General features: G+C 40.6%; 1 protein-coding gene across 4 annotated transcripts in view; it reads left to right on the top strand.

Annotated features, from left to right (window-relative positions):
- Positions 1-15,910, top strand: part of Ckap2l (cytoskeleton associated protein 2 like) — a 32,015-nt gene that overhangs the window by 6,200 nt on the left and 9,905 nt on the right. For all 4 annotated transcript variants that reach the window (XM_052183595.1, XM_052183594.1, XM_052183593.1 and 1 more), the window contains exons 4-5: positions 5,123-6,369; positions 8,385-8,592. In XM_052183595.1, the coding sequence (XP_052039555.1) occupies positions 5,123-6,369; positions 8,385-8,592 (1,455 nt within the window). The remainder of the gene's footprint in view (positions 1-5,122; positions 6,370-8,384; positions 8,593-15,910) is intronic.

Genomic DNA, 15,910 nt, shown 5'->3' with positions numbered 1-15,910 from the left:
AGCCAGGCACTGAGGCAGAAACCATGGATCATGCTTAGTTCACCTTTTTCTTTCCTTTTCCTTTTTCTTTCTTTCTTTCTTTCTTTCTTTCTTTCTTTCTTTCTTTCTTTCTTTCTTTCTTTCTTTCTTTCTTTCTATCTTTTGTTGAACAGGCTAGCCTTGAACTCAGAGATCACCTGCCTCTACCTCCAGAGTGCTGGAATTAAAGGCATGTGCCATCACACCTGGCTATTAGCTAGCTTTCTTACACCACTAATGACCACCTGTGTAGGGATGGTACCACCCACAGAGGGCTGGTCCACCCCATATCAATCAAGACAATCTCTCACAGACATGGCCACCAGTCAATCTGATTTGGGCAATTTTCAACTCTTCTCAAGTTCAAGTTAACAATAAAAACTAACAAGTTCAAGTTAACAATAAAAACTAACTAAAGTACTTACTAACCTTAAAAAAATATATAACTTTAAGAATCTGTCTTATAACAAACTCAAAAAAAAATAACACATGATCATTTCATTAGATGCTGAGAAAGCATTTGATAAAATCCAACACCCCTTCATGATAAAAATCTTAGAAAGATCAGAAATTCAAGGCCCATACCTAAACATAGTAAAAACAATATATAGCAAACCACTAGCCAATATCAAACTAAATCGAGAGAAGCTTGAAGCAGTCCCACTAAAATCAGGGACTAGACAAGACTGCCTACTACTCTCCCTACCTATTCAATATAGTACTTGGAGTCCTAGCCAGAACAATTAGACAACAAAAAGAGGTCAAAGGGATACATATTGGAAAGCAAGAAGTCGAAATATCACTATTTGCAGATGATATGACAGTATACTTAAGTGACCCTGAAAATTCCACCAGAGAACTCCTAAACCTGATAAACAACTTCAGCAAAGCGGCTGGATAGAAAATTAACTCAAACAAATCAATGGCTTTCCTGTATTCAAAGGATAAAAAGGCTGAGCAAGAAATTAGAGAAATGACACCCTTTACAATAGTCACAAACAATATAAAGCATCTTGGTGTGACTCTAACCAAACAAATGAAAGATCTGTATGACAAGAACTTAAAGTCTCTGAAGAAAGCAATTGAAGAAGACCTCAGAAGATGGAAGGATCTTCCATGCTTGTGGATTGGCAGGATTAATATAGAAAAAAAAGTATCTTGCCAAAAGCAATCTACAGATTCAATGCAATCCCCATCAAAATTCCAGCTCAATTCTTCATAGAGTTAGAAAGAGCAATTCTCAAGTTAATCTGCAAAAAAAAAAAAACAAAAAAAAAAAAAACAGGATATTGAAAATTATTCTAAACAATAAAAGAACTTCTGGGGGAATCAGCATCCTGGACCTCAAGTTGTACTACAGAGCAATGGTAATAAAAACTGCATGGTACTGGTGCAGTGACAGGCAGATAGATCTGTGGAATAGAATTGAAGACCCAGAAACGAACCCACACACCTATGGTCACTTGATCTTTGATAAAGGAGCTACAACCATCCAGTGGAAAAAAGATAGCCTTTTCAACAAATGGTGCTGGTTCAACAGGCAGTTAGCATGCAGAGGAATGCAAATCGATCTGTTCTTATCTCCTTGTACAAAGCTCAAGTTCAAGTGGATCAAGGACCTCTACATAAAACCAGATACACTGAAACTTACAGAAAAGAAACTGGGGAAGAGCCTCGAGCACAGGGCACAGGGGAAAATTTCCTGAACAGAATACCTATAGCTTGTGCTCTAAGATCAAGAATTGACAAATGGGACCTCATAAAATTACAAAGCTTCTGTAAGGCAAAGGACACTGTCAATAGGACAAAATGGCAACCAACAAATTGGGAAAAGATCTTTACCAATCCTACAGAAAAGAAACTGGGGAAGAGCTTCGAGCACAGGGCACAGGGGAAAATTTCCTGAACAGAATACCTATAGCTTGTGCTCTAAGATCAAGAATTGACAAATGGGACCTCATAAAATTACAAAGCTTCTGTAAGGCAAAGGACATTGTCAATAGGACAAAATGGCAACCAACAAATTGGGAAAAGATCTTTACCAATCCTACATCCAACAGAGAGCTTATATCCAAGATATACAAAGAACTCAAGAAGGTAGACTCCAGAGAGTCAAATAACCCTATTAAAAAATAAGGTACAGAGCTAAGCAAAGAATTCTCAACTGAGGAATACCGAATGACTGAGAAGCACCTAAAGAAATGTTCAACATCCTTAGTCATCAGGGAAATGCAAATCAAAACAACCCTGAGATTCCACCTCATACCAATCAGAATGGCTAAGATCAAAAACTCAGGTGACAGCAGGTACTGGCAAGGATGTGGAGAAAGAAGAACACTCCTCTACTGCTGGTAGGACTGCAAGCTGGTATAATCACTTTGGAAATCAGTTTGGCAGTTCCTCAGAAAATTGGACATAGTACTACCAGAGGACCCTTCTATACCACTTCTGGGTATATACCCAGAAGATGTTCCAACATGTAATAAGGACAGATGCTCCACTATGTTCATAGCAGCCTTATTTAAAATAGCCAGAAGCTGGAAAGAACCCAGATGTCCCTCAACAGAGGAATGGATACAGAAAATGTGGTATATTTACACAATGGAATACTACTCAGCTATTAAAACAATGAATTCATAAAATTCTTAGGCAAATGGATGGAATTAGAAAATATCATCCTGAGTGAGGTAACCCAATCACAAAAGAACACACATGGTATACACTCACTGATAAGTGGATATTAACCCAGAAGCTCCGAATATCCAAGATACAATCACAGACCAAACAAAGTTCAAGAAGAAGGAAGAACAAAGTATGGATACTCTGGTCCTTCTTAGAAGAGGGAACAAAGCACCCACAGGAAGAGATACAGAGACAAAGTGTGGATCAGAGACTGAAGGAAAAACTATCCAGAGACTGCTGCACCTGGGGATCTATCCCATATACAGTTACCAAATCCAGACACTATTGTGGATGCCAACAAGTGCTTGCTGACAGGAGCCTGATATAGCTGTCTTCTGAGAGGCTCTGCCAGTGCCTGACAAATACAGAGGGAGACGTTCTTAGCTAATCATTGAACTGAGCACTGGGTCCCCAATGGAAGAGCTAGAGAAAGGACCCAAGGAGCTGAAGGGGTTTGCAGACCTATAGGAGAAACAATAATATGAACCAACTAGTACCCCCAGAGCTCCCAGGGACTAAACCACCAACCAAAGAGTACACGTGGAGGGACCCATGACTCCAGCTGCAGATGTAGCAGAGGATGACCTTGTTGGGCATCAAAGGGAGGAGAGGCCCTTGGTCCTGAGAAGGCTCAATGCCCCAGTATAGGCGAAGGCCAGGACAGGGAAATGGGAGTGGGTGGGTTGGTGAGCAGGGGGAGAGGGGATGGGCTAGGGGTTTTTAAGAGGAGAAACCAGAAAGGGGGATAACATTTGAAATGTAAATAAAGAAAATATCTAATAAAAAAAAAGGAAAAAAAAAAAAAGGATCTGTCTTGTGTGTGTCTCTGCACATAGAGCTTTTCCTGAGTGTTTCTTTGGCTATTTTTCATCTGTTTGCCTTATCCTATTCCAGTTAGTTCATTTTTATTTTTTATTGATATTTCTAACAAGAGAGAAATGGTAAAGAGTTGGATGGGAAGAGAGGTGGGAAAGATGTGGGAGGAGTTGGGATAAGGAAACTGTGATTAGAATTTATTATATGCAAATAATCTATTTTCGATAGAAGAAAGCATTCTATCCTGACTTTACAAGAGTGACCTCAGATTTTTTTTTGTTTTATTTTGTTTTTCTGGATTTTGGCAATTGTTGAAGGTTGGAGAAGACTCCCTGTGTTGCAATATTCTCTCCCCCTGTGTTTACCCACTGATAATTACAGACAGCACTGATTTCCATGGTTAAAAAGTTTCCCAGGAAAGTATCTAAAAGGAAAACAATGTTTTTGTGTGGCTGAAAGTACAAGGGAGGACTTGCTGAGATACCTACTATAAGTTATGTTATCATACTGTAGTATGTTTGTCCAGGCAAATTAGAAATATTCTTCCTTAGAACATGAGGAGTATTCAAAAGAAGCAAATTCTTTTTGGAAACAACTATTTTTTTTAATTAACAGATAAGTTAAGAAGACTAGCATACTTCTAATAGAAATTCAGATTACAAAAGTCACCTATACACAAAGGTGAACTTTTGTGTTCCACATTTATTTTTCTTAAATGACATTCTAAGATTGGTTTCCAGCATGTGCTTCAGTCGTTTTCATCATTTTAAAAAGTAAGCCCTGAGGGCCAGCAGAAAGAATGGAAACAGACAACCTCAGGAGATAGAAAGCTGGGGAGACCCTCCAGAATGCACCAGAGACCAGGGAGGTGAGAGACTCCCAAGACTCAAAGGGAGGGACTCTAGATGAAATGCACAACAGTAGAAAGAGGGAACTCTATCTGAAAGAATTACAGGGATGGAAATGAAGAGGAGCCTGAGGAAAAGAAGGCCCAAAGTGGGATCCAGTTCAAGGGGAAGTCCCAAGGCCTGACACTATTAACTGAGTCTATGGAGCACCCACAAAAAGGGACCTAGCATGACCTCACTCCGGAAGACCTATCAAGCAGCTGAAAGAGTCAGATGCACATATTTGCACCCAACCAATGGACAGAAGCGCTGACGCTTGTTGTTGAATTAGAGAAGACTGAAAGAAGCTGAAGAATCCTGTAGGAGGTCTAGCAGTCTCATTTAATCAGGACCCCCAAGTTCTTTCAAACACTGTACCACCAAACAGGCAGCATACACTAGCTGATTTGAGGCCCCCAACAGACATACAGCAGAGGACTGCCAGGTCTTTGTTCATCCAGAGATTATGCACTTAACCCTCGATAGACTGGAGGCCCCAGGGAATTTAGAGGTCAGGTGGGGTGGGGGGTGGGGACATGGAGACATGGAGATGGGGAGGAGGTATGGGATGTGGAACAGTTGGAGGGTGGACTGGTGTGGGGGGAATAAATTATGGAGTGTAAAATATAAATACAAAAAAAAAAAGAATCATTAACATGCACAAAAAAATAAGCTATTATTATAAATTTTTAAACATTTTTTTCTCTTTGTGTTTTCAGACTCCTGGACCTAAAAAAGATGTTTCCAATCATGTTGTTTTACCTGACAAAACTACAAGACCCATCAATATTAAATTCCAGACTAAACCAGCCGGTATCACAGGGTCCCAGAAGCCAGAGTTGAAGGCACCAAAACTTCCAAGCAACGGGCTCACGTCAAGATGTTTTTCTTCTAACTCAGACTATAAACAGTCCAGCAAGCCTCAGCAGCAACATAAAGCGGTGTCATCCACTGCAGGACTGTCAAGAAAACCCAGGCAGGCCCCTGATACACAGGAATTCAAAACCAAAAAGCAACAGGAAGCACATCGAGGAAATGCTAAATGTACAGATCCCGTGGCTAATACCCATGCTGAAAAGCAATCTTTGGATGGCTTTCTAGATGAAACGAACAAAGAAAACTTACCCCAAACCTTGCCAAAACCTGAGAAGCCAGATCCTGACTTACATTCTGTAAGAAAGCCAAATACTGGCTCTTCTAATCAAACTCAGAGAAGTCTGGCTCCTAAACAGATCGTGGGTAAGAGTTCAGTTACTCATACTGCTCTGAAAGACAGAGCTAACCAACAGTTCATTAGAAAGACACAAATCAGAGCTCAACCGGCAAAGTCTCAGCGACTCCCTACAGTTGCAGATTCTGCACGACCAAGAGAAAAACCCCCACAAACAGGTCCCTCTCACTCCGTTCCAGTCCATAATAAGACTCAGACATCAAAGAAACCAGTGATCAAGAACACACAGGATATAACGGTTAACAGGGTTAGATATGGAAAACCAAATGAAACTAAGGTACAGTCATGTCCTGCTATTGAACAGAAAGTAAAACATACTAAACCTAGTTCCCATCTTAATGTGCTTCAGGGAGGATATAACAGTAGACATCCCAACTTGAAACAGGATCGGAAGCCTGTACAGCCTTGTCTTGGACCCCAGACATCATGCAGTCTGCAAAAATCAAGAGCCATAAGCCAGAGGCCTAACTTGACAGCTAGCAACTTAAATTCAGTCATTCCAAGCACGCCTAATATAAGAGCAAATAAAACACTTAACAGTAAGTATAATAACATCTTTCAACAGAAAGCACAGACATTGGACTCCAAGTTCAAAAAGTTTCCTCCCCAAAGCCATTTTTTGAATAAGACTGCTCCCAGGACTCAAGCCAGCACAGCAGCTGCAAGTAGGAAGGGAGCCCCGAGTGCGACCCAGACTCACCCACGTGTTAAACAACCAGAAGCAGAGGATCGGAGGTACTGTGCTTTAATTCCAAGATATTACTGATAGTGGTTGGGGTTGGGGCTATAGCTCAGTGATAAAGCGGTTACCTAGCATGTGTGAGGCCCTAAATTCAACCCCCATAACCACCAACATACACACACAGTTTTATATGTGTGTATCCATGGTTGAGAGATAGCTCCTCAGTGGTATCTAGCAAGAGAATGAAGATATGATGTTATAGTAAATACTAATACTTAAAACTAGGGGCCTCACAAGTGTTTTATAGATTATAAAATTGTTTTGTAAAAATGAAAGTAGAGCAGACTGGATGAGCAGGAAATAGGAGTTGCTGATATAAACTTCCCCTCACCAAGAAGTGTCCTGTAAAGACTAATGAGCGGCAGAACAGAGCAGGTTGAGAGCCAGAGTCCTAAGTTTACATAGCTAGAAAGTACGGAACCAGTGATGAAGTGTGGCAGAGTCATCAGAAGAAGGAATGGGAAGCTTCTATGAGCGTGAGTGAGCCAGGCTGGGGAAAGTAAACTGAACTGGGGTTCAGATGTGGCATGCAGATGGTGGAAATCGGGACATGGGGTTGCTGGGGCTCAAGCTGTATGTGGTACTTAAAAGATGAGCCAAAGAATTTTTGTCCTCTTTGTGCAATCCCAGAATGCAAATGGGCCTCCTTAGAGTATATATATATATACATACATACATATATGCATACATACATACATACATACATACATACATACATACCTGCTTGGAGTAGAAAATATACTGACAACAATGAAAGAAATGTAAAGTTAGATGGTGGCTGAAAGTTGCAGCGGAGTGAGGAAGGGAAGCATTTGCTCTCAGAACAGAGCTCTTTGCCTTCCTACCAGAAAATAACTTACTGTTTGGTGGTGTGACTGAGACGATGGGGCCAGGATGGCTGCTTGAACAGGAGGGTCAGGGGAAGTTCTTCTAACAGTGACTCAGTTGAGACCCAGGCAGCTGAGGAGGAAGAGGAGCACAACACCTGAGGGGAAGGGAGAGTGCCTGCTCTAGAACTCTCAGCCTGGGTCACAGATGGGCTTGTGGCAGTGTGTGCCACGTGGTTGCACAGAGAATGAAGTCTGTAGAAAGACTTAGATCCGTCACTCATGATGAGTGTTCCTCATCATCCACAATCATGCCAGGCTCAAGAGAGCAAGGAAGTCTTAGAGTATACATGGAAAGTTTAGAGAAATTAGTTATAGCATTGAAGTCCTAGAACTACACTGATTTTAGAAAAGAAAATGTTTCTTCATTATGATTCGAAGGAGACTGAGGAGATAAGAGGGCTAAGGACTGGAGCAGTGGGTCTCAACCTGGGAGTTGCAACCCCTTTGATAGGTGTGAGTGGTAAGTTTCCGGGGACAGAAATGGAGTGCTGAGGTGTCTTAAGGGCAGGTGGTACCCAAGGCAGCACATGAGGAAATGAAGACTTAGAAAAAAACAATGAAAAGAAATCAAGGGTCAAGGAATTTTTTTTTAAGATTTATTTATATATGTGAATACACTGTCACTGCCTTCAGACACACCAGAAGAGGGCATCAGATCCCACTGTAGGTGTTTGTGAGCCACCGTGAGGTCAAACGTCTGGAAGAGCCCCTCTGCCAGTTTTTAAATTCCTTGACCCTTGGGCTGGAGAGATGGATCAGAGGTTAAAAGCACTGACTGTTCTTTCAGACATCTAACCACATGGTGGCTCACAACCATCTGTAATGGGATCCAATGCCCTCTTCTGGTATACAAGTGCAGGTAGAACTTTATATTCATAATATAAAAACTTAAAAAAAAAAAAAAAGCTGAAGCTCCAGTCCTCTGTAATCGAAGCAGTCCTAAATGCGCGGTCAGCCAGCGTGGACACTGCCCCTCTCTGCATCGTCCTTCACTCTGTCCCCCGACCTTGTCTGTAGTAGAAGGTTTAGTTATACAGCCACTGCCAGTCACGTGTTTTAGAAGCACACATGTTAAGAAGGAAAGAACTAACCCCCGCCCTTCCCCCATCACATTACAGGAAACAGCTGGAAGAATGGAAGAAATCTAAAGGGAAAACTTACAAACGACCTCCCATGAAATTTAAAACAAAAAGAAAAGTCATAGAGGAAATGAACACTTCCTTCTGGAAGAGCATTGAAAGAGAAGAAGAAGAAAAGAAAGCTCAGCTGGAGCTGTCCAAAAAAATCAACAGCACTCTGACTGAGTGTCTGAGGCTCATTGAAGAGGTGAGTGAGAGGGAGACAGTGCAGAACTCTGCTGCACTCAGTCCTGGCGCGTAAGACAGGTTCCTCAGGAGCCTTCACCTCTCCAGAAACCCAGCCACTCTAAAATGCAGAAGCACAGTGACAGCAGCAGCAGCAACATGATGACATGCACCTATGTGGCTGCTCAGATTTTAGGAAACTAACCCAGACCATTTGGCTCCATAAAGAGACAGAAGGAGAAGCTGGAGAGATGGCTCAGCAGTTAAGAGCACTGACTGCTCTTCCAGAGGTCCTGAGTTCAGATCCCAGTAACCACACGGTGGCTCACAACCATCTGTAATGGGATCTGATGCTCTCTTCCGGTGTGTCTGAAGATAGCAACAGTGTACTCATATACATAAAATAAATCTGAGAGAGAGAGAGAGAGAGAGAGAGAGAGAGAGAGAGAGAGAGAGAGAGAGAGAACAGGAACTTTCTTTTGCCATAAGGGTCCACAAAGTGACATTTGCACTGGAATCATATCCTAAATTCTAACCTTTGTTTGAGGGGTGCCTTAAGATTTATTTATTTTTAGTTTTTGCATATGAATACTTTGGGTATGTGTGTGTGTGTGTGTATGTGTATGTATGTGTCTGTGTGTGTGTATATGTATGTATATATGTGTGTGTGTGTGTATAGATATAGATAAATCTGCATCGTGTTTATGCAGTGCCCAAGGAGGCCAGAAGGTATTAAATCCCCAGAACTGGGGAATTACAAATGGTTGCCAGCTACCATGTAGGTGCTGGAAAGCAACCCTGGTCCTCTGGCAGAGCACCCAGTGCTTTTAATCAGTGAACCCTCTCTAGCACCTCTGAGTAATTTTGGTAACCAGAAATGGCATCCTAATTGTTTCTTGGAGTCTACAGTAGGATAAAGTAGATAGTAGACAAAGGATATGAGGCTGGTGATTGCCTTAATAAACAGTGCAGTAATAAATTGATGTGCTTAACCTCCAGGTTAGCAGGAAGATCCATATCTGCAGTAGAAGTAAGCCCAGCTGCTAATATTGGACTGGGAGACGCAGGGGACATTCTTTTAATATTTCTCCTTTGTGCAATTAAGCTTCAGAAGTTTATTTCTTTGATTTTATTTTGTTTTCATTTAAAAAACAAATACATGAATACATTATTTTGCGTGTGGGGCAGGGGTGGGTACCCTTAGACTTACATGCTCATTTATGTGAAGGCCAGAGGACAGCCTCAAGTGCCATTCCTCGGGCACTGGCTTCCTTGTTGGCTTAGGGAGAGGGGGGATAGGTTGGATTGAGTTTTAGTGGTGGTGGTGGTGGTGGTGGTGGTGGTGGTGGTGGTGGTGGTGGTGATGGTGATGGTTGGTTTTGTTGTTTTGAGGCAGGGTCTCACAGTCCTGGAGCTCCCTAGTAGGTTAGGCAGGAGGCTGACTATCTAATGAGCCCCAAGAATCTCACCTCTCTGGGGCTGAAATTGTAAGCATGCACTACCAGTCTCAGCTGTTGGTAGGTTTCTGGCTATTACACAATGTCCTTTTATTTGCAGAATGGCACTTACTGACTGAACTCTTTCTGCACACACCCCTCCCCCAATTAGTACTTTCTTAATATTAAAACAATTTCAAGAAATAATACAGATTAGTGACCAGACCTCCAACCCATTCTGCTGCCTGAAGGGTGGTGATCACCCGTTGTTGGCTATCCCTCCAGTCTTTATGTATGTGTATACAGTGTAGATAGCAATGTGGCAGATTGGTTTGTTTTGCAAGTTGCAGGACTTCACATTTTTATATGTTTTCCTAGTCTTGATCAAATGACTTGGGTATTTTCCCTTCTGTCTACACTCAGAAAATAGCTTGTGCATCTTTTCACATTCTCCTGTTGTCAATAATTGGTTTTTGTTTCTTGGGCGAATGTATGGTATGTGAGCACTATCTCAAAAAAATAAAGGGTGGCGAGGTTGGGGATCAGATTTGCTAAAGATTTCTCTAAGATCTTTTTAAAGGTTGTAAAATCTTTTAGATTCCAGTAACTTTTTCTCATTTGTCAGTATCTATGCTTGTTCCATCAGCTGATACTTTCTTAGCTTTTAGTTAAAAACTTGGCCAATTTAATCAGTCTTAGTTTCTCATGAATATGGTGCATGCTATAAACTTGCCTCCTGGTTTTGCTGTCTAATATCTGCCATATTTAACAAATACTCATCAGCCAAGTCAGGTCACAAAAACAGAATGGCTTGGTCCAGCACGGCCCTACAGAAACCCTCCTGTGTTCTATCCAGCTTGCCTGGTTTGAGATTTTATGGAGCCCTCATTACATAGGCATAATTGACTACTTTGATCTACGTTAGACCATTAGTGGTCAGCTGACTCTTCAGTCCCTCCCCAGAGGCTGTGAGTAGGACTGAAGCCCCTACCTTCTGATTCTGCTTGTCTCTCATCTTTTTAAATTAGATATTTGCTTTATTTACATTTCAAATTGTATCCCCTTTCTGAGTTATCCCTCCTAAAACCCCCTATCCCATCCTCCCTCCCCCTGCTCACCCCCACACCAATTTCCTGACTTGCATTCCCCTATTCTGGAGAATCGAGCCTTCACAGGACCAATGGCCTCTCCTCTCATTGATGTCTAAAATGGTCATCTTCTGCGACATATGTAGTCAGAGCCATGGGTCCCTTCCATGTGTACTCTTTGATTGGTAGTTTAGTCCCTGGGAGCTCTGGGAATACTGGTTGGTACATATTATTGTTCCTCCTGCATGGCTACAAACCTCTTTAGTTCCTTGGTTCCTTTCTCTAGCTGCTCCATTGAGGACCCTATGTTCGTTCTATTGGTTGGCTGTGAGCCATGGATGTTGTGATCCACTTTCCAATAAGGATCAAAGTATCCACACTTTGGTCTTCCTTCATCTTGAGCTTTGTTTGGTCTGTGAATTGTATCTTTGGTATTCCCAGCGTTTGGGCTAATATCCACTTATCAGTGAGTGCATACCATGTGTGTTCTTTTGTGATTGCATTACCTCACTCAGGATGATATTTCTAGCTCCATCCATTCGCCTAAGAATTTCATGAATTCATTGTTTTTAATAGCTAAGTAGTACTCCATTGTGTAAATGTACCACATTTTCTGTATCCATTCCTCTGTTGAGGGACATCTGGATTCTTTCTAGTTTCTGGCTATTATAAATAAGGCTGCTATGAACATAATGGAGCACGTGTCCTTATACATGTTGGAGCATCTTGTGCGTATATGCCCAGGAGTGGTGTAGCTGAGTCCTCAGGTAGTACTATATCCAATTTTCTGAGGAACTGCCAAACTGATTTCCAGAGTGGTTTTACCAGTTTACAATCCCACCAGCAATGGAGAAATGTTCTTTCTCCATATCCTCTCCAGCATCTGCTGTCCCCTGAGTTTTTTATCTTGGCCACTCTGACTGGTGTGAGGTGGAATCTCAGGGTTGTTTTGATTTGCATTTCCCTGATGACTAAGGATGCTGAACATTTCTTTAGGTGTTTCTCAGCCATCCGGTATTCCTCAGTTGAGAATTCTTTGTTTAGTTCTGTACCCCATTTTTTTAATAGGATTATTTAGTTCTCTGGAGTTTAACTTCTTGAGTTCTTTGTATATATTGAGTATTAGCCCTCTATTGGATGTAGGATTGGTAAAGATCTTTTCCCAATTTGTTGGTTGCCATTTTGTCCTATTGACAATGTCCTTTGCCTTACAGAAGCTTTGCAATTTTGAGGTCCCATTTGTCTATTGTTGATCTTAGAGCATAAGCTATTGGTGTTCTGATCAGGAAATTTTCTCTGTGCCCATGTGCTCCAGGTTCTTCCCCACTTTCTCTTCTATTAGATTCAGTGTATCTGGTTTTATGTGGAGGTCCTTGATCCACTTGGACTTGAGCTTTCTACAGAGAGATAAGAATGGATCAATTTGAATCCTTCTACTTGTTGACTGCCAGTTGACCCAGCACCATTTGTTGAAAAGGCTGTCTTTTTTCCACTGGATGATTTTAGCTCCTTTGTCAAAGATCAAGTGACCATAGTTGTGAGGGTTCATTTCTGGGTCTTCAATTCTATTCCATTGATCTACCTGCTTGTCACTGCACCAGTACCAAGCAGTTTTTATCACCATTGCTCTGTAGTATAGCTTGAGGTCAGGGATGGTGATTTCCCCCAGAAGTTCTTTTATTGTTGAGAATAGTTTTCACTATCTTGGTTTTTTGTTATTCCAGATAAATTTGGAAATTGCTCTTTCTAACTCAATGAAGAATTGAGTTGGAATTTTGATGGAGATTGCATTGAATCTGTAGATTGTTTTAAGCAAGAAGGCCATTTTTACTATATTAGTCCTGCCAATCCATGAGCATGGGAGATATTTCCATCTTCTGAGATCTTCTTCAATTTATTTCTTCAGAGACTTGAAGTTCTTGCCATACATATCTTTCACTTGCTTGGTTAGAGTCACATCAAGATATTTTATATTATTTGTGGCTATTGTGAAGAGTGTCATCCCTAATTTCTTTCTCAGCCTCTTTATCCTTTGAGTATAGGAAGGCTACTGATTTGTTTGAGTTAATTTTATATGTAGCCACTTTGCTGAAGTTGTTTATCAGGTTTAGGAGTTCTCTGGTGGAAATTTTGGGGTCACTTAAGTATACTATTATATCATCTGTGATACTTTGACTTCTTCCTTTCCAATTTGAATCCCTTTGACGTCCTTTTGTTGTCTAATTGCTTTGGCTTTCCAGAGTTCCAGCCCCAGCATCACAGTGCAGGTCCAAGGTGCATTTGAGCTAAGTTGAAGTCGTTGGCTGAGTGCCTGGCTAATGCCCGACATGTTCTCATTACTTTACATTCGTTTCTAAATGCCTAGCATTTCTTTTTTTTTTTTAATATTTATTTATTTATTATATGTAAGTACACTGTAGCTGTCTTCAGACACCAGAATAGGGTGTCAGATCTCTTTACGGATGGTTGTGAGCCACCATGTGGATGCTGGGATTTGAACTCATGACCTTTGGAAGATCAGTCGGTGCTCTTACCCGCTGAGCCATCTCTCCAGCCCTAGCATTTCTATTTATACTCTTTTAACTCAAATGTTATCTTAGAAGTGTGTCTTTCTATTCCATACTTACAATGATCTTTTTCTTTTCTTTTCTTTTCTTTTTTAAAGATTTATTTATTTATTTTATGTATATGAATACACTGTCATTGTCTTCAGACACACCAGAAGAGGGCATCAGATCCCCATTACAGATAGTTGTGAGTCACCATGTGGTTCCTGGGAATTGAACTCTGGAAGAGCAGTCAGTGCTCTTAACTGCTGAGCCATCTCTCCAGCCCCAGTGACCTTTTTCTTGCTGTTATTAGTTTTTAATTGTATTGTGGTTGGTATCTCTGGATTCTGCTTAGTAGAATTTGTTGGTTGAGCTTTTCTTGTTGTCTTAATGACTGATCATTTTTAGTAACCATTGAAAAGTGTTTAAAACAGTGTTTTCTGTTTGTTACCCAATGTCTTCCTTTCTGATGGAATTACCCAGAAGAATGAATTAATGATAGTCTCTCCTTATGTTTGTCAGTGTTTGCTCTCTACTTTTCTAAGTGTTACACAGATTACAGATTCATGACTTGATTTGATTTCTCTGATATTAATACTGCCAAACTTTCTTTCTTTCTTTCTTTCTTTCTTTCCTTTGTTTCTTTCTTTCTTTCCTTTGTTTCTTTCTTTCTTTTCTTTTCTTTTCTTTTCTTTCTTTCTTTCTTTCTTTCTTTCTTTCTTTCTCTTTTTGTTTGTTTGTTCATTTGTGAGTTTTTCCATCTCTTTAGTTTTAAATCCCTGGGTTGGTTTATATTAGGGATGTAACACAGGTGTATACAGACTGAAACACTCTGCTTTAAACAGCAGGTCTTGCCCTCCGTAGTTAGCAATTGCTCCTATATCTAAACTTATTCCTGACACTTGACTTTGTAATGCCACTTACAGGATTCTCCTGTGTTCACATTCTTTTATTTCTGTATTTACTATTGTTTTCATGTTTCATAAAGAAAATTATAAATTGATGAAACAAAATAACACGGTAGATGTAAATTCAAATGTGTTTACTAATGACATGTGCAAACTGAGTGCTTATGCTTGGCAAGGCACCATGATTTCACTCTCGTGCTGTATTCATAGTTTGGGAGGAATTTCTAACTACAAGGTATTGTCTCTAAAAATTTGGAAGCTCCTGCTTTATTGTTTTTCTTTTGTCTGGAATTTTTGACTTATTGAGTCATGTTTCTCTGAGTCTCGTTCCTTATAAGTAATCCTTTATTTCCTGTACTTCTCTAGATGCTTTTCAGTTAGTTAGTTAGTTAGTTAGTTAGTTAGTTAGTTAGTTAGTTCGTTAGGGTTTTTCAAATCAGGGTTTTTCTGTGTAGCCTTAGCTGTCCTGAAACTCACTCTGTAGAGCAGGCTGACCTTGAACTCACAGAAATTCACCTACCTATTCCTCCTGAGTGCTGGGACTAAAGGTGTGCACCACTACTGCCTGGCCTTAACTTATATTTTTTTATCTTGGTTTTCTAAATATCCATATATTTATACATATCTATGTATATAGTAGTTAACTCCAACTATACATGCATATATACTAGTTAACTCTAAATATATATATACACATGCATACATAGATATATATATACTAGTTAATTCTCCAAGAATCTTCAGTGCAAACAATTGTTTATTTGTCTAGTCCATAAACTTTATTCTTGTATGGCTTATTTGAGTGTGTGTCTAACTTTGCTCTCAACGTTCAATAAATTCTTTTCTGTGGATATTAAAATTACTGAGTAGTAGGTGTGACTTTGGGAACTCTGACTTTGTACTTTGCAATGCTTGTTTCTTTGTTGTGTCTCACTGGGTTCTGGTTGAATTCCTTGTAACCACCTATGATTGCTCTATGGTAGGGAGTTTGCCACTTTGCTGGTACTGTCTTCTTTGCCTCTCACTGTGCTGTGTTCATTCTTTGTTGAGTTGATTGTACCTTTTATATCATGTTGCTTTCCTGGGCCATTGGTGATTCTTGATTGGGAGTATATAGTTGTGTCTTTTCATCACCAGAGGAGCTTCTGAGCGTAGCAGGGCCTGGACCTCTAGTTAGTTGGATCACCTTTCCTCCTCGTCCTTGTCACAGCCCTGCCATGGCCTAAGCCAGAAGCCATTTCTAAGTGCCTTTGCATAGATTTACCCTCTTTTATATCTGCCTGCTTGAATCTCCAGTACACTGCACTCCCTTTTGCATATTTCTGTGGCTCTTCATGAATGCTGTGGTTAATCATGTGG

Source organism: Apodemus sylvaticus, chromosome 5, assembly GCF_947179515.1.
Source record: "Apodemus sylvaticus chromosome 5, mApoSyl1.1, whole genome shotgun sequence".
Lineage (NCBI taxonomy): Eukaryota > Metazoa > Chordata > Mammalia > Rodentia > Muridae > Apodemus > Apodemus sylvaticus.
The sequence above is the reverse complement of the archived record's forward strand: the minus strand, read 5'-3'. Positions and strand labels throughout refer to the sequence as shown.